The sequence below is a fragment of the Danio aesculapii genome, chromosome 10 (assembly GCF_903798145.1).
Source record: "Danio aesculapii chromosome 10, fDanAes4.1, whole genome shotgun sequence".
Classification (NCBI taxonomy): domain Eukaryota; kingdom Metazoa; phylum Chordata; class Actinopteri; order Cypriniformes; family Danionidae; genus Danio; species Danio aesculapii.
In genome coordinates this window covers 20,067,860-20,088,977 of record NC_079444.1, presented here as the reverse complement: position 1 = coordinate 20,088,977, position 21,118 = coordinate 20,067,860, and the positions used below count along the sequence as shown (strand labels likewise).

General features: G+C 33.8%; 1 protein-coding gene across 1 annotated transcript in view; it reads left to right on the top strand.

The window, feature by feature from the left end:
- atp8b5b (ATPase phospholipid transporting 8B5b) overlaps nt 1-21,118 on the top strand; it is a 41,788-nt gene that overhangs the window by 615 nt on the left and 20,055 nt on the right. Inside the window, exons 2-20 of the mRNA XM_056467143.1 lie at nt 4,508-4,585; nt 4,680-4,735; nt 4,822-4,935; nt 6,224-6,322; nt 6,418-6,479; nt 6,590-6,662; nt 7,433-7,503; nt 7,595-7,677; nt 7,816-7,974; nt 10,505-10,593; nt 10,682-10,875; nt 12,805-13,013; nt 13,092-13,135; nt 14,666-14,831; nt 16,037-16,225; nt 19,520-19,635; nt 19,713-19,877; nt 19,973-20,084; nt 20,171-20,276. Of these exons, the coding sequence (XP_056323118.1) occupies nt 4,531-4,585; nt 4,680-4,735; nt 4,822-4,935; nt 6,224-6,322; nt 6,418-6,479; nt 6,590-6,662; nt 7,433-7,503; nt 7,595-7,677; nt 7,816-7,974; nt 10,505-10,593; nt 10,682-10,875; nt 12,805-13,013; nt 13,092-13,135; nt 14,666-14,831; nt 16,037-16,225; nt 19,520-19,635; nt 19,713-19,877; nt 19,973-20,084; nt 20,171-20,276 (2,162 nt within the window). The 5' untranslated portion in view covers nt 4,508-4,530. The remainder of the gene's footprint in view (nt 1-4,507; nt 4,586-4,679; nt 4,736-4,821; nt 4,936-6,223; nt 6,323-6,417; nt 6,480-6,589; nt 6,663-7,432; nt 7,504-7,594; nt 7,678-7,815; nt 7,975-10,504; nt 10,594-10,681; nt 10,876-12,804; nt 13,014-13,091; nt 13,136-14,665; nt 14,832-16,036; nt 16,226-19,519; nt 19,636-19,712; nt 19,878-19,972; nt 20,085-20,170; nt 20,277-21,118) is intronic.

Sequence of the window (21,118 nt, the reverse complement as noted above, 5' to 3'; positions counted from 1 at the left end):
GCCAGCATTAGTTATGGTCATTGAACTTTTCCTTGACAATGTGGAAACCAAACCACACTGATACACTAGCCCTCATAATGCACTGGGGTCTGTTTTGACATAGAACAGATATATCAAAACTTGATAATAATAATAGTTTCAGAAAACTCATCTTTTTTTCATTATTATTTTTTAGGAAAATCCTTTAGAAAATTGTGACCATTTTGTGCTCCGCTCATTTTGAATGGGTCTGTAGTGATGTGAACATTTAGATGTAATAGTTTTTGTGAAACTCTGTACAGTTAAAACCTTTTGTAAGGAATGTTTACATTTTCCTTCATGTCTCATCCATTTTTAAGAATGAATTCTATTAATAAACCGGTAAGTACATCTAATCACGAACCACTGCAACATGTAACATTGATCATTTTTTTAATATAAAATTGAATTTATTTGTAATTGTTTATTTATTAATTAGATTTTTTTTTAAAGAAATTTGTATAAATGATGTGTACTCTAATTCCATTAGTGTTTAATGATAATTCTGATAACTGGTAAAATTAAGACTAATAATTCTAAAATTAAATCATGTGTAATTTGAAATTTCATAAAATCTTTCTCATAGAATTATTTGATTACTAAAACAGGAGTAAATGCATTAAAGCCCGGGTACAAAACATTCACTCCTTAAGAATGTGTTTCTGGTCAAATAGAAAATGGTTTTACAGAAGTTTAAAATTATTCTGTTCTGACTATTTTATAAAGTAATGATTTTGGAAGATAATGTGCAATTGAATTTTTCAGGTCAAAACATTTAATGATGTTAGAACTGATGAAAAAAAATGCAAAAATAATTATAAATTTATGGGGCTATGAAATAAATTATTAATTATTATTATTAATTAATTATTAATAAAAGTCGATTTAAATTAATTTTAGCACTGAAACAATAAAAGTGTATATAGAAGTAATTAAATGTATTAACAATTTGTTAAAGAAATTGTGAAATGTTCTAGAAATACAGAAACAGTATTTGATTTACAACTTTAAAATAAATAAGGTTGCAGGATAATATACTTTTCACAATAAACATCGTTTTAAAGCAGCTTTTAGTCGTGCTAATATTTAATGTCTTCATGCCTTATTGCATTTAAGAATTTATATGTGGTTTGATAGTGTCATAATAGTGTTTATTACATTTCAAAATAAGCAAATGATTTTAGCTCTATTCCATTGGTTTATTACCATATCTTAAATTAAACAGTAAACACAAAACATTTTAGCAATGTATTAAACATTACTTCTGACTAGGGTTGTCGCGATACCATTAATTCATCTATACCGTCTTAAGTATCACGATACCAAGTAGTATTGCAATAGGGGCGGATTGGCCATCTGGCAATTCTGGCAAATGCCAAAAGGACCAGATAATTTTTTGAAATGTGGGCCGGTAAGTTTCTTTAAAAAAAAAAATGTTTTTTGTATGTATTGTTTTTAAATGCAGGCAGCTTTTATCTCTTGCAAGATGTGAATATGATGATGAATATAATAATAATAATAATAATAATAAATGTTAAGTATTTGGCCCAATTGGCAACGGTCAGCTGGTTTCAAGATGGGCTTACCCAATCCGACCTAATAAGAGGTTATGCGGACGTAATCAAAATCTGGCAAGAATGTCAAACAAATAGTAAGTGTGACACAAGCTACAGTAATTGTCAGAGATGGACCGTAAAAAAGCAAAGGCGATGCCGAAAAGCTCAGAGAAAGCAAAAAAATGGCTCTAAAATCAGAAGCTGCCAAATGCAAAAGATTAACTGAAATATTCTCGAAAGGGGGCAACGTGGTGATGCAGTGAGTAGTGCTGTCGCCTCATAGCAAGAAGGTCGCTGGTTCGATTCTCGGCTGGGTCAGCTGCCGTTTCTGTTTGGAGTTTGCATGTTTTCCCTGTGTTGGTGCCGGGTGCTCTGGATTCCCTCACAGTCCAAAAACATGTGCTATAAGTAAATTGGGTAGGCTAAATTGTCCGTAGTGTGTGTGTATGTTTCCTAAAACATACGCTTGATAAGTTGGTGGTTCATTTAGCTGTGACAAGCCCAGATTAATAAAGGGACTAAGCTGAAAAGAAAAGGAATGAATGTATGTATAAATTAGTTATAAACGGTTTGTTTTTGTTCCAATCACATCATTAAATGCCTAAATATTAATTACATATGGTACTGCTTATATTATTTCACCATCTGTACACCAATATAAGAAGTGAATATGCGTGTCTGCGTGAGACTGTGTCGGTGTGGTAATGTGGCCTGGTGTGGCTACAGTGCCAGGGCTGATTTTTCTGGCCCAGTCCGCCACTGTATTGCGATACTGTAATTCATAACTCAAATTATAAAGAAAATTGTCAGAAATACTATGTTTTACATGTTATAATAGGTCTTGAATTTAATTCAAATAATTCAATAATAATTTCCTTATTATTGAAATAAAGTCTTACTTGCACGTCACTTTGCCTAAAATTTATTTATTTTTTTATTTTGTAGATAACTGACCGACAAAAATTACATTAAAATAAAGACACAAATTATACCAAATGAAATTTGTTACAAAAAAGCATTTTCCCAACAAAATGTCAGAAAACATCAGAAAACTTGCAACCTTAAAGAGCTCCTCAGACTATTAAAATAAAATGGTCTATTGTTGCACAAACGTGTGAGCATTTTAGTTTGAATTATTTCACATGCAACATTATCTATTGTATATAGACCATTAATGACGATACTACCGTTTACAAACTACAGTGGCATCACCAGTATTTTGGAGCCATAATATCACGATACTACCATAGTACCGGTAAACCATGCAACCCTACTTCCGACAGGCAACCTTTTACTAATACATTTAGTCATATATCAAAATAATATCAAAATAATTAAATTGTACTTTAACATAAATATGAAATATTTATTTCACAGTGTCATTGTTACAAGATGTTAGCATTTAATCTGTAAAATCTGCACTTTTTCTAAGAACATTGTTTGCGAGTACTGATCTGAAACTATACTGCATGAAAATAGTTGATTTCTTTCTCACAGCAATTTTTCCATGGGTGTTGGCGATGTGTTGACTTTTGAGCAGTTGTTTAAGATGGAATATGATAACAGTAGATTAGATAAAGAGTGGGATTGTGAAGAGGCCGTATAATATATATACTGTAACACTTGGTAGTGTTTACTTTGGTAGTGGCAAACAAGAATTGAAAATAAATAAACAACCATTTTGTTATGGTTGGAGAAGTAACTCATTTTAGCCACAAATAGTTTGTGTGTGTGTGTTTTTTTTCTATTTAACATTCATCCAAATATGATTATTTAAAGGGATTCTAAAGTAATTAATCAACAGAAATTCCTCATTCATTTAACTCATTAAATTCCTCGCTAATAAAAACACACTTTTGGATAAATTGTGTCTCTGACACCACTCCAAGCGAAATATTTGGCCGTTTGTTTGTTTTGTTTTAATGATAATCTACAGTTTATGAACAAAATGTCAAGTAGGCAGTTTGAAAGACGAGTTGAGTTTCATGAACAAAAGCAAATGTCTTCAAAAATGGCTGTTATGAGAATAATTTGATATCAGGAAGTACAGATACGTGTGTGTAGAGAGAAGGCCTATATGTGTCAATACATCAATAGGCTGTGCTGATAAGACTAGAGCTGTAAAATACACTGAACTTTCTGCTCGTTCATCATTAACCACAGCTAGACACTAACAGAAAGATATCATAATGCATTTATGATGAGGCTATTCAGCCTGCTGGTTTTCTGCTTTTAATGTATTTTTAAATTAGTTTTAGAATTTGCTGCCATTTTACAGTTTGTTGTTGAGCAAACATGTCCTGTAAATAAGGTCACAATGTATTTATTTTCAGGGGGGATTTCTTTTTATTTAAATTAATAGTTTTTCTTGCTTAAATTTAAAATACTTTTAAATCAGTAGAATGTGAATTATTTATAATATCCAAAATCCTTACAACCCTACAGCTGTTAATAAAACAACAACAAAAAGAAAAAAAATTAAGTTGAAAATAAAGCTGTAATTATTGGGGCATTAAACCATTAATTCATTGTAATTATTTGTGAAATGTACTACCATTTTATGATTGAAAACTATTTTAAAGTCAACCCTTCACCAATTTTCTTTTCTTTGTGCAAATTTGAGAAGAGTTTGGAGAATGGGCGGAAGAGTAATGTTCAACAATAAACAATGTAGTGATATTAAAATAATTAAAATACATTTTAAATCCAAGCAATTACGGCTGTTACAAACTATTAAATTAAATTTATTGTTATTAAAAGTTCAAAACATATTGCCTATAATTATTTTTACAGAAACTAATTGTAGCTTTTTTGTAGCTTTTAATTGTATTCGATACTATTTACAGTAATTGATGTTTTGTAGTTTTACTAATATTTAATGTTTTTATTTAAAGAACTGTTTTATTTTATGTTCTTTTATGTTATTTGGTCAGCTTGATGATGTGATCATAGAAACATGGGCTCACTGCTGTCTGCGTGTGGAATTAACGTGAAGAAAAAGAAAGTCGAAGGTAACAATTAACTAAAATACACAGTCTGGAGCTGGAATTATAACGATTTTCTGGTGTCTTAATATTTAATTGTATGTATTTTACTTTTCATCAGAGGAGAGGCGTTTGCGAGCTAATGACAGAGAATTCAACCTGTCATTTAAATATGCAGTGAGTAGGGAATTCTTGGCTTTACTTACTTATCATTGTATCATTTTTCAACGTGTGGTGAGTGTTTCTTCTGTGTGTCCTTGCAGAACAATGCCATCAAGACCTCCAAGTACAACGTCTTCACCTTCCTCCCTCTCAATCTGTTTGAGCAGTTTCAAAGACTGGCCAACGCTTACTTCGTCTTTCTTCTCATCTTACAGGTAACATTTCCTTAACCAACTGACATATTTTCCGTGAAAAATAAGTCGAACTGGGTCAAAACGTTATGTTTGATGTAAGAAAAAGTCCAACACAACGCCGTAAGATATAATGAAGCGTGACTAAAGTGAGAGAAAACACGTGACTTTCAAGCCGTTTATGTTACTGTGAGTGAATAAAGCTAACCTTAGTTACACGCGTGTGCTGCATCTGTCTTTCGTTTAATTTCACATTACTTAGTTTGGAATACATCAAGCTTGATTAGTTACTTAAAACGAGTAATTGCGTTAAAAGCAACAAGTTGACGTTACAAAAATAAAGTTTTAACCCATTGTCACTTGACTTAATTTTTATAATTATGCTAATTGTACTTACCCTTTTAAAGTAAACTAATCCCTTTTTACAGTGTCAGACTGTTTTAGCACGTCAGTTTTCAAATAATTACTGTAATTATCACAATATTATATATTTGGTGCTTCATTAAATGTACTGTAAAAATATCAATTATTGTTATGCAGTGTAACAAAAGTGATGGTATATTGATGTTCGTATCCACAGCTGTATCCTATCTAGACTTTACAATAATTCTGATAGTCAATGGTGAGTTTAACTTTATTCCAGCTACAAGAAACCTATCTGACTGGTCTAAAATGTGCCCCTGGACCACAAACCTTATGAGTAAAATTTTTTAAATTAAGATTAAGCATACATCATGTAGATAAATAAGCTTTCCACTGATGTATGGTTTATGATAGGACAATATTTGGCTTGGATACAACTATTTGAATATTTGGAATCTGAGGGTTTAAAAAATTCAATTGGCTACAGAGAAAATCACTTTTAAAGTCCAAATTAGCAATGCATATTACTAATAAAATATTTGTTATATATTTACAGTAGAAAATTAATGTAATATAACTGAATATAATATTTCAATGATTTTTACCTAAAAGAAAAACATATCATTTTGACTCATACTGTACAACATTTTGACTTGCCAAAAAATACCCAGATATCAGTGCAGAGAATAAATTAAACTTTTATAGCTAGTATGTAGAAGCATTTACTGTTATCTACAGTACTTTCAATACAGCATAAAACAACTTAAATTGAAACTAGCAGTGTAAGAAATACTATGCCAATATTTGTCTTACATTTCTAATTATGCTTATTTTATTCAGTACAGTAGTTTACCACATTATTGAAGTATCTTATATCTCACCAAAAGAATGGAGAGTGTTACCGATTAAGATATATTTTAACAAACCTCTCCATGTTTGTGTTGAACAGCTGATTCCTCAGATCTCGTCTCTGTCCTGGTTCACTACTGTGGTTCCTCTGCTGCTGGTGTTGTCTATAACTCTAGCCAAAGATCTCTCTGATGATATTGTGAGTTCACTTACTGACCATTTAATGTACAGTACAGACAATCATGTGTTTGTTTGTCCACTATGCTCATTCGTCTTGTTTTGATGTTCACACAGACCAGACACAAGAATGACAAACAAGTCAACAACAGAAAAATAGAAGTGCTCATTGATGGAGAGTAAGCATCTGACCTCTGTTTATATGATTTTATTAGATACTGAATGTTTTCTGAACATATTTTCCAGAACGAATTTGATGAATTATAGTTCATGTCATGGTTTCAAACAGGTTGAAGACTGAAAAATGGATGAATGTTCAAGTGGGTGACATTGTGAAGCTGGAAAACAATGAGTTTGTCACAGTAAGTTTGTAGATAATTTTATTAAACACCATTGTATCTATTTGAAACATAATATATAACTAGATATATGTTTCAGTACTTGTTCTCGTTGTTATTGTTATTTACTAGTTGACTATTTAAGGTATTTTTGTTGACATAAAGCTGAAATAAAAGAAAAATCCAGGATATACTGTAGTTAACTAAAGTAATAACCTAGTAAATATATGTTTGTTACTTGAAATAAAATACTGTTGATTATGTAAAACCATATATACATTAAATATAAAACATGGATATACTGATATATTTAGTGTTAAGACTTTTAAAACTGACAAAAAGTACAGTAATACCAATATAGATATAACTAAAACAAAATGTAGAAGTTTCCCTTTATTAACTATCTAGCTTGATTTGAAGTATTAAAATGACTGAAACTGAAATATAATACACAGATATACAGATTTATTTTAAATTAAGACTTTAAGAATTTACAAAAATGCATAACAAAATTACTAAAACTGAAAATATGCAAATTAAACCAAAATATGAATATTAAATAGTATATAAATAACACTAAATTACACTGAAAGAATAATAATAATGATAATACACTAAGTTGCCTCTATAATATAATATAATCTAAAATAATATAATATAATACAATATAATATAATAATTATATTCTTTCTGTTATTTTACTGCAGTTCTTAGATTTTTCACAGTGCAGAAAACACGATTAATAGTTGTACAGTATAATCAACTACAGAAATAAATGTATGTCTGTTTTCTAGGCTGATCTGTTGTTGCTGTCTAGCAGTGAACCATTGAACCTCATTTACATTGAGACGGCTGAACTGGATGGGTCAGTAACTGAGCATGTTCATAAACACAATTCATATTTAATAACAGTGTATCAGCGCCATTGTTTGTCTCTCTATGCCTGTTTTCCACAGAGAGACAAACCTGAAGGTGAAACAGGCTCTGACGCTCACAGGAGAGCTGAGCAATGACATCCAGAGACTGGCAGCATTCAAGGGTGAGACCATCATAATAATACATCTGCAGAGAAAGAGAATGACAGTCAAAACGACTGAACTATGCAAAAAGCATGTTTATAAACTTAGGCATAATTTAATTCTTTTTGCTGTCTTGCTGAAATGTGAATGTTCCTAAGGAGAGGTGCGTTGCGAGCCTCCAAACAACCGTCTGGATAAGTTCACAGGGACGCTGGCGGTGGGAGGAGAGACGTTTGCTCTGGACAATGAGAGGATTCTGTTGAGAGGATGTACGCTCAGAAACACAGAGTGGTGCTTCGGCCTGGTGCTGTTTGGAGGTCTGTAACCATGATGAAATATAAGCCTATGACCCTGGACCACAAACATTTTGCTAGCACACATTGTTATTCTTTAAGTAAACAATTAATCCCTGCAAGTTAATTCTGTAAGTTATTGTTTTTGGTAATCTTTAATCAAAGTCTGACTATTTGCTTCTTTGTTTGAATTGGCGATCCTTCTGTTGACTTCAGCCACAATATTCTTAACCATGCCAGTCTTACTGTTAGTTTGCTATGAAGGAAGGATGCACAAAAAGAAAGCCCCGGCCCTTACTCAATATTCAGCTTCATTTTGAAGTACATCAACATACTGAAATAAAAGTCTCAGCTACTTCTGTTTTGCATGGGTATGTTTGTAGGAATTGCCACAGATACATTTTATGAGTCAAGATTTTTATTTTATGTTAAAAATTATTGGTACATTAAGTACAGATTGTGTTCCATGAAGACATTTTCTAAACTTCCTATTGTAAATATATATAAATTACATTTTTGGTTAGTTATATGAATTGCTAATAACTTAATTTGGACTACTTTAAATGTACTACTAAATTAAATTTTCTCTATTTTGATTCTCTCAGATTCCAGATTTTTAAATAGTAAATCTCGGCCAAATATTGTCAGATGATGTACAAATCTCAGTTGCAATAAATGTACCTGTAGCGGTTTTCCAATTGCCGCTATTGTAAGTTTTATACGCGTATAAGTCCGTAGGCAAAAATAGATGCAGATAAAACGTCTTTATTTTGTTTTCCAAAACAGCTTTTCTTCAGCAAAACTGTATTAAACATTGATGTTTAAATACTCTTTCCCAATGCAGTGATACCACAATTATACGGTATCGTACTGCCACCTAGTGGCCAAATGCCATTTTACAATGTATGGCTCCAACAGTACCCATTCGGCTGGTTTTGTGGTCCAGGGTCACATACACAGTTTTCACTACCAGAACTTTGAAATATTTACATTTTTAAAAATGATTGAAGTTGTGATGTGTGCAATACTGTTTCTGGGATCAAGCCTCTATTTTTGGTAAAATTGGTAACATTAGATTACCAATTCACACCATTTACTATTGGCTTATTACCTGCCTAATATTAATTATTTATTAGCACTTATTTTACATTCCTAATCCTATCCTATACCAAAACACAAGTACTACTTTACTATCAATTAGCCATAATAATTAGTAGTTTTTGAGCTAAAAGTCTTAGTTTATGGTTTGTTAACAGCATGAAATGTACATTAAAATAAAGTGTGACAGAAAACTTCATTCAATGACAGTTTCTGACCACTGTTTAGCCATATCACACATCAAAGCAAATCTTCTACAAAATCATCTTATTCGTTATAGTCTCTGGAGATACTGCGTGCCAGACACCAATATTTATAAAAGATGAATCACTGAGATTAGACATGGACATAAACTTTATGATCATGATTTTCAATAGTATTACAGCACACGGTGAGCATTACTCAGTGTCACATGACCCATCAGAAGTCATTTTAATAGGCTGAATTGGTTTTTAATAAGTCATTATTTCAGCTTAATTATTAACAATAGTTTCTGTTCAAAATGTGCTTATTATGTGCTTTCTTTTGTGATATTATTAATACCTTTACTGTAAGTTGAATCAGCCTAAGTCATTTTGTTGAATAAATTGTGTCCTTCGGGTTTTCCACAGAAACATTACATATTTTTATATTGATAACAATCAGTAACAATATGAAATGCTTCTTTAGCAGCAAATCGACATATTCAAGTGATTTCTGAAGCATCTCGTAGCATTGAAGGCTATACAGTTGAAGTCAGAATTATTATCCCCTCTTTTTATTTTTCCCCAATTTCTGTTTAACGGAATAAGGATTTTTTTTCAACACATTTCTAAACACAATAGTTTTAATAACTCATTTCTAATAACTGATTTATTTTATCTTTACCATGTAGACAGTAAATAATATTTTACTAGGTATTTTTCAAGGCACTTCTTTACAGCTTCAAGTGATATTTAAAGGCTTAACTAGGTTAATTAGGTTAACTAGGCAGGTTAGGGTAATTAGGCAAGTTATTGTATAATAATGGTTTGTTCTGTAGACATTCAAAAAATATATAGCTTAAAGGGGCTAATAATTTTGACCTTAAAATGGTGTTTAAAAAAATTAAAAACTGCTTTTATTGGAGCCGAAATAAAACAAATAAGACTTTCTCCATAAGAAAAAACATTATCAGACATACTGTGAAAAATTCCTTGCTCTGTTAAACATAATTTGGGAAATATTTAAAAAAAGAAAAAAAATTCAAAGGGGGTTTAATAATTCTGACTTCAACTGTATATAAAAAGATTGATCAAAATGAGTAAAGTAACATTTAACAATATTACTGTTTTGATTAAGGTGCAGCCTTAGTGAGCAGAAGAGAATTCCTTTAAAACATGACAAAGATATTAATTGTTCCGAACTAAGCTAAATCTTATATTCAGATTTTCTTTGATTATAATAAAGTTTACCAGCTCTGCTTGTGTCTGCTTAGGTCCAGACACAAAGCTCATGCAGAACTCTGGCAAATCTATCTTTAAGAGGACCAGCATTGATCATCTCATGAATGTCCTGGTGTTGTTTGTGAGTACATTTGAGTAATTACTGTATCTTCTTTAAATGTTTGAAGAGAAATACAACTGATTTTACATTCTGTCATTTTGTCTGTTAGATTTTTGGTTTTCTAGCCTTCATGTGCACCATCCTGTCGATCGGGAACGCCATCTGGGAATATCAAGAAGGCAATTCCTTCATTGTTTTCCTGCCCAGGGCTGATGGGGCAAACGCATCTCTATCAGCGTTTCTCACCTTCTGGTCTTACGTCATCATCCTCAACACTGTCGTGCCAATCTCTCTCTATGTCAGGTCAGAACTAATGCTAAAGCATCTCTATTGTGCTTTCTCAAATGGGTCATTATTACTATAAAGTGCCTTTGAGATGTCAGAATTTAAAAAAAAGTTTGAGATTTTTGATTTAACCACTTATAAAATGTATATTTTCACAAATAATTTGTTAAAGACAATAAGAATAATAAGAAATCTTAGAAATTTTATCTAAATTACCTACTTTTTATACTAAAGTTGGCTGAGCAGTGTGTGGGACATGGCAAAATCACATCAATTCAATGAAATAATATGGCAAAATTTGACAAAAACATATTTCAAAACACTTATAATTCTACCTGCATGTGTGTAAAGGTTTAACCAATTATATTAAAACATCAGAGTTTCATTATTTCACATTACGTTCATTTACTGTAGGACTATATGACTATTCATATAGGATTAAATCTTGTGGGACATCAAAGGCACGTAATAGTGATAATGACCCAAATAGTAAAGGGGCCTTATTATGCAAAAATCATTTTTATGAGGTTTAAAAAAACAAATGTCGCCAACCTCTAATGGTAAAAAATAATTATTAAAATGTTTTATAATCACACTTGATAAAAAAACTGTCTGCAGTAACACTTAGATTGATATTCTACCTTTTAACATGTCATCGGAGGAACATTTTAAAGGGAGGAGCCCTACAGTGACGATCTCTCTCTCATTAGCATAGACAGCCCTCAGTGAGAAGCAGCTGTCCACTATTAGTTTTTCACCCTACCTTCCAAAGATAATTTTAAATGTGAGATTAAACATTTAATTAATATAGAGTTTTTTTATGCACGAATGATCACTTGAGTCTTTATAGATTACCTTTTGATGAGCCGCTTATTTTGACTTTTTCAATTTTTCTTGTTTTGAATCTGCCCCTATGCTGACACAGAGGCGTTTGTAGCTCCACCTTCTTTTGAAAAAGAGCACAATCTCATTTAAATTTTAAGTGACAGTCACCAAAATGGCACAATTTGGGTCAAAGCCTTATGTTGCGCTAGTGATTTACATGTTAAGTCAAAGCAAAGATGCGAATAGACATCTCGCCGTGCGATTTGTGGGAATGAGGCAGCACAAATGAAGCAGCGCGAGTTGAACGATTTGCATGTTTGATGCATTTGATGAGCTTATTGCTCGAATTGCTCGAGTTGGAAAATCTAAACTTCAGCAGACATTTGCGCTGCATTAACCAATCAGGAGCTTTCTCTTGTAGGAGTGTGATAATGATGTAGTGCCTGTTGTTGGTGTCCCGGGGGAAAATCCTCTTGCTGACACCGCACTCAGCTCATCAAACTGGGCTCAGTCAGAAGCTCCGCTGAAAGCCTCCCTCATCCAGGTATAGTTTCTGGAGGAGTTGATAAACTCACTGAGCTGGGTACACCTCTGACTTAGACACAGCGCCGAACGAATATAGGCTGTTTTTCAGCCTTCCTAAAGCACTAAAACACAGTTACTCTTTCAATAAAATCCATATTAGCCATTTAGCAATGAAGCTAGAATCACTAGGCAGAAAGAAGCCCTGCCCATGACACAAATTCACGTCTATTGTGAATAGGCAAGCAAACTCAAAATGTTCACGCATCTATTTACGCTTAAATAGCGCAATTTTATTTGTGCGTGCCATGTCTGTTGTTAACACAGCATAATAGAGACAGTTTCAAAGAGTTATAAAAAAATATATTTTTTATTTTGTGCTGAATTTTGTATTTTGTGCTGAAACCTCAAGTACACACTCTAGGGACATCAGAGACTTATTTTACATCTTGTAGAAAGGGGCATATTAGATCCCCTTTAACTTGTGTAATGTAGCTCTTTGTAAATTTAAAAGATTTGCAAAGTTTAAAAGCTCAAAGAATGAAAAAATAGTAAGTAAAGTTAGACCCTGTATGAAATGCCTTTTTGCCTTTTAAATAGTGTGGAGATTCTTCGTCTGGGCAACAGCTACTTCATCGACTGGGACCGTAAAATGTACCATGTAAAGAGTGACACCCCAGCGCAGGCCAGAACGACCACGCTGAACGAGGAGCTGGGTCAGATCAAATATATCTTCTCTGATAAGACAGGAACATTGACCCAGAACATCATGACCTTCAACAGGTGCTCCATTAATGGCAAATCATACGGTAAGAGCTCAAACACATGTCATATATACAATATATTCAAGTAAAGGGTGTAACTTCACTTGCTTTTACATTCCTCAGGTGAGGTTGTGGACTTTGCCGGGCAGAGGGTTGAAGTCACTGAGGTCAGTGGTCAACAAACTGACTGTAAATTGTGTGATCTTCCAGTTAATTGTTTAGGATTAGTATTTTTTTAATAAGTTCACCAAGGTGCATTAATTTGATCAAAATACAATAATTTTGAAATATCGTTTCAATTTTCAGATTTCTAATTGAATGTAGTTTAAAATTGTTCATTCCTATGATTCAAAGCTTTCAGTGCCACATAATTCTTCAGAAATCATTATAATATTCTGATTTGCAGTTTTATTATGATCCATTATTATTGGCACTCATTCATTAAAGATTTTTATAATTATCAATGTTCATAGTCTTGTGAAAACTGATGCATTTTACTTGTTATGAACATAACAGCACTCATTTTAAATAAAATCTTTCTTAACACTTAAAATGTTTTTCGCTCTTGAACATTTTAATGCGCCCTAGATGAATAAAAGTAAATACATTTCTAATGGTACTTTTAGTTGGGCCTGTATCACAGTTTCCACAAAAAAACGAAGCAGCAGATTATGTGACACTGAAGACTGAAGTAATGATGCTGAAACTTTTGCTCTAAATCACAGAAAAAATGACATTTTAAACTACATTCAGTAAGAACTTTTTTTACACTGCAGTAATATTAATAGAGTTTGTTACTCCCCTCGAGATGAAACAAAGGCTCAAGTCGTTTTGATTTTAACAGACATTTATTCGGACGCGAGTCTGTAGTATGTCTTGTACATTCTAGCCTTGCACTCCTTTATGTCCCAATAATGCCGTCAGAACTACGAAAATAAATACATAAACTTAAATTAACCCTTTAAAAGTGATGTTGCACATAATGAACAACATACATACAATCAAAAGATAAAGTGCACATTCAACATTTAAAGAAATACACTTAATTGGCTAATTATACATTAACATACGGACACATAATCATACATGTTCACATCCGTTAACACTATACAACACATACCTCATTGGCCTCTCTAACTCAAGAGGAATAAACTTGAGGGGTAGCAGTTTCTCCTTAACAAAGTTCTTTGAACTTCTTAATCCTTAATCGGTCTTATTAGCACAGCACCTCGTGGCTGTTCTACTTGTAGTGTATCGGAAGAATATCTTTATTGCAACAATGAAATAATTCCCAAGCTAAACATAACAAGAAAAGGTTCCCCCCTCCCCCTTATAGTTTTAGTTAAATAATTTTAAATGAATTAACATGAATTAACAACAAATATACATTACTTATTTATTCTAATGATTACTCTGAACATTTTAACTATTTATTGACCTTTTAACTGTAAAGTGTATGTTTATAGAGTGTAATATATAAGAATTGCTTCTGACGGCAGCTACAGAGTTTTTACTGTATTTTAGATCAAATAAATGCAGCTTTGGTGAATCGTGAGAAGAAATGTAAATGTAATTAAAAATCTTGTCCTGGATGTGTCTTGGTTTTTTATGTTAAACTGTATGTCAATGTTACTCTAGAAATGAAAACCAAATCTCTTTTCTTTACTCATTTTTTCCATTTCCTTTCTCATTTACAGAAGACAGAGAGGGTTGATTTCTCCTGGAATTTACTTGCCGACCCAAAGTTTTTTTTCCATGACCACAAGCTGGTGGAAGCAGTGAAGTTGGGTTCTCCGGAGGTCCATGCCTTCTTCCGTCTGCTGGCGCTGTGCCACACGGTCATGCCTGAGGAGAAAACGCAGGGTCAGTGCCATCTAGTGCCACAGCACTGTTAGCTATGCACAGTATGTTCATAATCAGAATACAGTGAATCAAGCAAAGCAGTTCAGATTTTTAATGGAATATCTTTTTCTAATTATATTGTTCATGCACATTGCCATCTAAAAGTTTGAGGGTTGTGCATTATTATTATTTTTTATTTAAATAGTTGTACTTAAATGGACTGATCTCCCAAAATGAATATTCTGCCATAATTTACTCACCTCTGCTTGCTCCTAATATCTTGGGGTTTCTTTATTCTGTTAAACACAAAAATTGGTATCCGGTAGCCATTGACTTCACTTGTATATTTTTTCCTTTTATGGAAATTAATGGCTACCAGTTTTAAACATTCTTCAAAATATCTTCTTTTGTGTTCAACAGAAGGAAGAACACTTATAAAAGTTTAGAACCAGTGGAAAGTGAGTAAATAGTGAGTAAATGTTCACTTCTGGGTAGACTAATTCTTAAATATGTTTTGTGTAAAATGTTTTAATGCGTTAAATCTATACATTTTTAAAAGCATTAATTTAAATCTTACTGATCCCAAACTTTTGATCGTTTTAAATAATGTATTTGTAACCAGTAAAACAGGTGAAACATTGTATACATCAATTACAGAGTTTTATACTAATAAAATAATTGTTTTCGTTGCACAGAATTTAATATTATATTCTCATCCAAAATATGCATTGTATGTACACTGTATGATGTGTCCATGATAATAACAATGATGATAATAATAGTAACATGATTTATTTGTAATGTACATTATTAATTATGCTATTAACCAGGTATGCTATGTATTTGTTCATTTATCAGAGTCATGTCATTACAAGTCAGTTTAATTGACTGTTGCCAGGTTAAACCGTTAGGTGGCAGTGTCTACTTAAATGTTGTAAAATGTTGTAAAAACCCACATCACACACATTCGTTTGTCTAGCATGCTGAAAAATAACTTGCACATTTTTATTTAAACAGAGTTTACGTGTTGCCTTACAACCATGAGAAAACTCAACTAAGCATGCGTAAACCCAGCTTTAAGATTAGTTTTATTTCCACTCACATGTAGTCAATATAATGGATTAATTTAAATGTAGCTGTTGAGAACTTATTGTATATTCATGCATATTGTATACTTACTGTATAAGTTCATGCATATTTTACAGCATCTCTGGGTTTCTCCACAGGAGAGCTCTTTTACCAGGCTCAGTCTCCAGATGAGGGGGCTCTGGTCACTGCAGCGAGAAATTTTGGCTTTGTTTTTCGTGCTCGTACCCCAGAGACCATCTCAGTGGTGGAGATGGGTATAGAAACCACCTATGAGCTGCTGGCAGTGCTGGACTTCAACAATGTCCGCAAGAGGATGTCCGTTATTGGTGAGTCTGTGAGCGGTCAGCATTCTGATGAAAACAGTGGGGAACAGTTGTGTATATTACAGCACTAAAGAGATAGTTACTCCCATAATACTCGTACTAATACTGACATCAATACTTTTGTGTTCATCAAAACAATTTTTTCAAACAGGTTTTGAGTGAACTAACAATTTAATAACATTTTGAAGTATTTTTTAGTAATTTTAGCAGTAATTCATTAATGAACTGAAAAACTTTAATAAATACTGTAGCATATTTCAATTTTTACTACAGTAAACTGTGATGTATTTAAGTATATTATATCTTAGTTGTAGAAAACATAGTACAGTATTGGCTAAATGGTTTATGTTAAAATAGTTGATGTATTACCATAGCAACAATACAGTATAGGGGTGTCACGGTAGCTCAGTGGGTAGCACAAATGCCTCACAGCAAGCAGGTTGCTGGTTCGAGCCCCAACTGGGTCAGTTGGCATTTCTATGTGCAGTTTGCATGTTCTCCCTGCATGCAGCCTGAAGGGCATCCACTATATAAAACATACGCTGGATAAGTTGGCAGTTCATTCCGCTGTGGCGACTCCATATTAATAAAGGGACTAAGCTGAAAAGAAAATGAATGAATGAATGATACAGTATAATAACCACAACATATCAATTCAAGTACTTTAGTAAGGTTAAAATACTGTAGTATTTTCTTTTTAGCAAAAATAAACATTCAGTTTTTATACTTTTTATTTAAATATCTTTAAATAAGTACATAATAATTCAAGTACTTTGACTCATGTAAAACTGGAAGTGAATACTTTTACTGGAGTAATGTTTCATTATGGGATCTGTACTTTTACTCAACTGCTGGATTTGTGTGTTTTGTCCATCACAGCATAAAAGCAGTAAAACATTCAGAAGTACAATAAGTGTCTTGAAGTGTTTGTTTTTAAAAAGTTGAAGTAACAATTATTCGTCTATTTTTTCTTTTTCAAATAGTTTTTCAAATAGAGCAAGTAATTTATCACAGTATGTCCTTAAATATTCTTTCTTCTGGAGAAAGTCTTATTTGTTTTATTTCGCCTACAATAAAAGCAATTTTAATTTTTTAAAAAACATTTTAAGGTCAATATTATTAGACCCCTTCAAGGGTCATGAAACCCCCCTCTTTCAGTCTACCTCAGAATTTTTTCAAAAAATGCTTCGTAATGGGCGTGGAACACTGCAACCAGAGGGAGGAGTGGGCGTGGCCAGCAGAGCAGATAAGAAAGAGGGGAGCGAACAGTTATTGTCCAATGTTGTCAATTGGCTCACAAAATGGGACACAAACTGTGAGGAGACCCATGATTTTATAGTTTACAAAGTTAAAATGCAAAGAAATAAACAGTAATTTAATGTCCTGCTACTTATGTTGTTCGTAATTTCATAAATACATAACCACAATTTATATCATTATAAGATAATCGTGTTTATATAAACACTGTAAATGGACTTCTCTTGCTCTGTCTATTCCAACCATTAGCACTGCTGGTAATCCGGAGGATTTTAATAATAGGCGAACACGGCAGCATGGATGTAGGCGATGTGTTTGCATGGTAACGAACTCAACTGATAAAAAACAGAAAGTCCGCCAGAAGCAGGGTCTTCTCATAGGATAAGAAAACTCTGCTATAAATAATAATGAGAAACCGACGCGTCATCACTCCACTTGAAGATTTGCGCAAAGTCACAGATTTTGATCCTGCCCCAAAAATGACTTAAACCCGGAAGATGAAATTAGCTTACAAAAGCTCAAAATTATCCAGTTTTCTCCACAATTAAAGCTAACAGATGCTAACAGTGTCTTAACTTAAGCTTAACACACCGATCTGTTAAAATCTCAAAAAAAGTACTTGAGGTTTTCTTGAACCTTTAAAGGGCACCTATGGTAAAAAATCTACTTTTCAAGCTGTTTGGACAGACATATGTGCATGTATGGTGTATAGACCGTCATATTGGGATGATATAAACACACCCAGTGCTTTTTTTTTTCAATTTAACAACATAAAAAACGGTGGACCAATTGGAGCTGTTTTCAAGTCGACCGCTACTTGACGTAGGAGAGCGGTCCCCCCGCCCACCAATATTGATTAAAAGGCGCGTCATCATATCCTCAGTTTGTTAATTCACATCCGCCATTTTCAGCATGAGTCAAAGCAATATCACTAAAGGAACACCCTTGCTCTATTTTTAGATGCAAGGCTCATTGGGCACAAGAGCACAAGAGCAATATTCTCCACATTATCGCTCTAATCTGAGTTATTGGTTGTATCTTTAGGTAGGTTTGCAAACATGTGTACTTCTCATTGAGTCTACCTTATACTTCAGCCATTTGCATTTCTCGCGATCCCAAAGGCTCCCTGTGATCTTAACTAGCATGCGTTTTAGAATTCTTATCATAGGTTTCTATCAGGGTACACTCAAGTCGACGGCTGGGCGCTGCGGACCGCTGCAGAAACCTATGTTTAGAATTCAAAAATGCATGGCGCGACGATTCAGGACACAGTCTGGTGTGCCGTGTCGCGGCTTCGAGCGGCGCATCCGATGCCTCAGTCAAAGTTAATTCAGTGTGCGTGGTTATTAGTTTCTGTGTACAAGCTCGGCACTTGAAACTTGCACACAGTTGCCTGTAAAACTATACAAAGACACAAATGATTTTGTTCTCTCTGCTTGGTCTGTGTCAGAGTCGTACATGTACGACTGAATGGTGATCCTCTCTCTCCTTCTCCGTCTGCCTGTCAGACTCTGTTGAAAACACAGAGTGGGTGAGCTCATGGCCCCGCCCCCTTGTTACGTTGGCAGGAAGCCGAAACTAATTTACATGTGAAGCAACACACCCCTAAATCAGCGAACTGTGGACACGCCCCCAACATGACACTTTTTAACACATTATAATAAAAAAATCTGAATTGTGTTTTAAACTGAACCTAAACTGGCACACTCAGAAGAACCATAATATTAATATTAAATCATAAAAAAGAGGTAAACTATGTGCCCTTTAAGAAAAATTTATTTTAGATTGTTTGCAGAACACACCATCATTATACAATGACTTGCCTAATCACCCTAACTGCCTAGTTATCCTGATTAAGCTTTTAAATGGAACTTTAAGCTGAATACTTGTATTTACTAGTATCTAGTAAAATATTATGTCCTGTCATCATGGCAAAGATAAAATAAATCAGTTATTATAAATGAGTTACTATCATAATTCAGGAGGCATAATAATCCTGACTTCAACTGTACATTTATTGTTGTATGTGTGCTGCTTCAGTTCGTAATCCAGAGGGCAAGCTGACACTGTACTGTAAAGGAGCCGACACAATTATCTACGAGAGGCTGCATCCATCATGCTCCAAAGTCATGGAGGTCACCACTGAACATCTCAACGTGAGTTACACTTCAGTTTCTATGAGACTGCATGAGTATTTCTGTCAATTACACACGTTTGACTCACTCAATCTCAGGAATATGCTGGAGAGGGTCTGAGGACTCTGGCTCTGGCCTATAAAGACTTGGATGAAGACAAGTTTGCGGAATGGAGACGGCGCCACCATGAGGCCAGCATCGCACTGGAGGACCGTGAGGAAAAGCTGGATGCTGTTTATGAAGAAATCGAGAAAGATTTGTTGGTAAAGTCAATGCTAAAGTACTACTAGGTGTTTGGATCTCTAGTTTTACCTTCCCACTTTGAGTGTTGGTTTAAAAGCTTTGTGTGTGCTTTCAGCTTATTGGTGCGTCTGCTGTTGAAGATAAACTTCAAGATGGAGTGCCGCAGACCATTGAGCAGCTCGCCAAAGCTGACATCAAGATTTGGGTGTTGACTGGAGACAAGCAGGGTGAGTTCACTCATTCACTTACACTAGCTTTTCGTTGCTGGATTGGTCCTGGTCTTTGTCATGTATACTATTTTTATTTGTCACAGAGACGGCTGAGAACATTGGGTATTCTTGTAATATGCTCAGAGAGGAAATGACTGAAATCTTCATAGTGGCTGCCAACACAGCAGAGGAAGTGCGAGAGGAGCTTGTGTGAGTTTCATCTATCTACTAAATCCTTTTTGCAAGATCTGTACTCCTTAAGTAATGTCTATTTACTCTGTGGTCCAAATTGTGATAACTCCAAATATCCAAGATATTTGCTTGAATGGGAAAAATGGGAAAAGATGGTGTAACACAGTGGTCTCAAACTCAATTTCTGGAGGGCCGCTGCTCTGCATAGTTTAGTTCCAACCAGCTCCAACTCACACCTGCTTAATAGTCTCTAGTAGTTTTGAACACCTCGATTAGTTGGATCAGCTGTGTTTGATTAGGGTTGGAGCAAAACTGTGCAGAGCTGTAGCCCTCCAGGAATTGAGTTTGAGACCTATAGTGTAACATATTGAGTTTCAAAATTCACCCTTACACTAAAAGCAAGAAAAAGTATGATCTGAATTTTTTATTGTAAACCTGCAAGTAAAATTGCAGTATAAATACTACACTGTACAAAATGTCCATGATTTTAACTTTTAGTAAAAAAAAAGTTTACAGTGAAAACCTGTTTAACGGTTACGGTTACGATTACAACGATTAACGGTTCCTTTCTGTACAAAATACGGAAAAGAACTGTAAATGATCTAACCTTTTGTTTTCGAGAAACTAATCAGAGTGTCTGAAATCTCACCACACACCCTCATTCATTAGTCCCTAAATTAGACAATTAGTTTAGTCCACTAGACAAAGTGAATGACCACAAATGAGTGAATTCAGGCACTGATGAACAGCTGCTGCTAACAAGCACAATCACTGAAGGGAAGAACAAGAAATAAAACTAAAGACACAGCCTCACACCAAACCAACTGAATTAAGACAGAGGATTAACCAACTCCATTAAA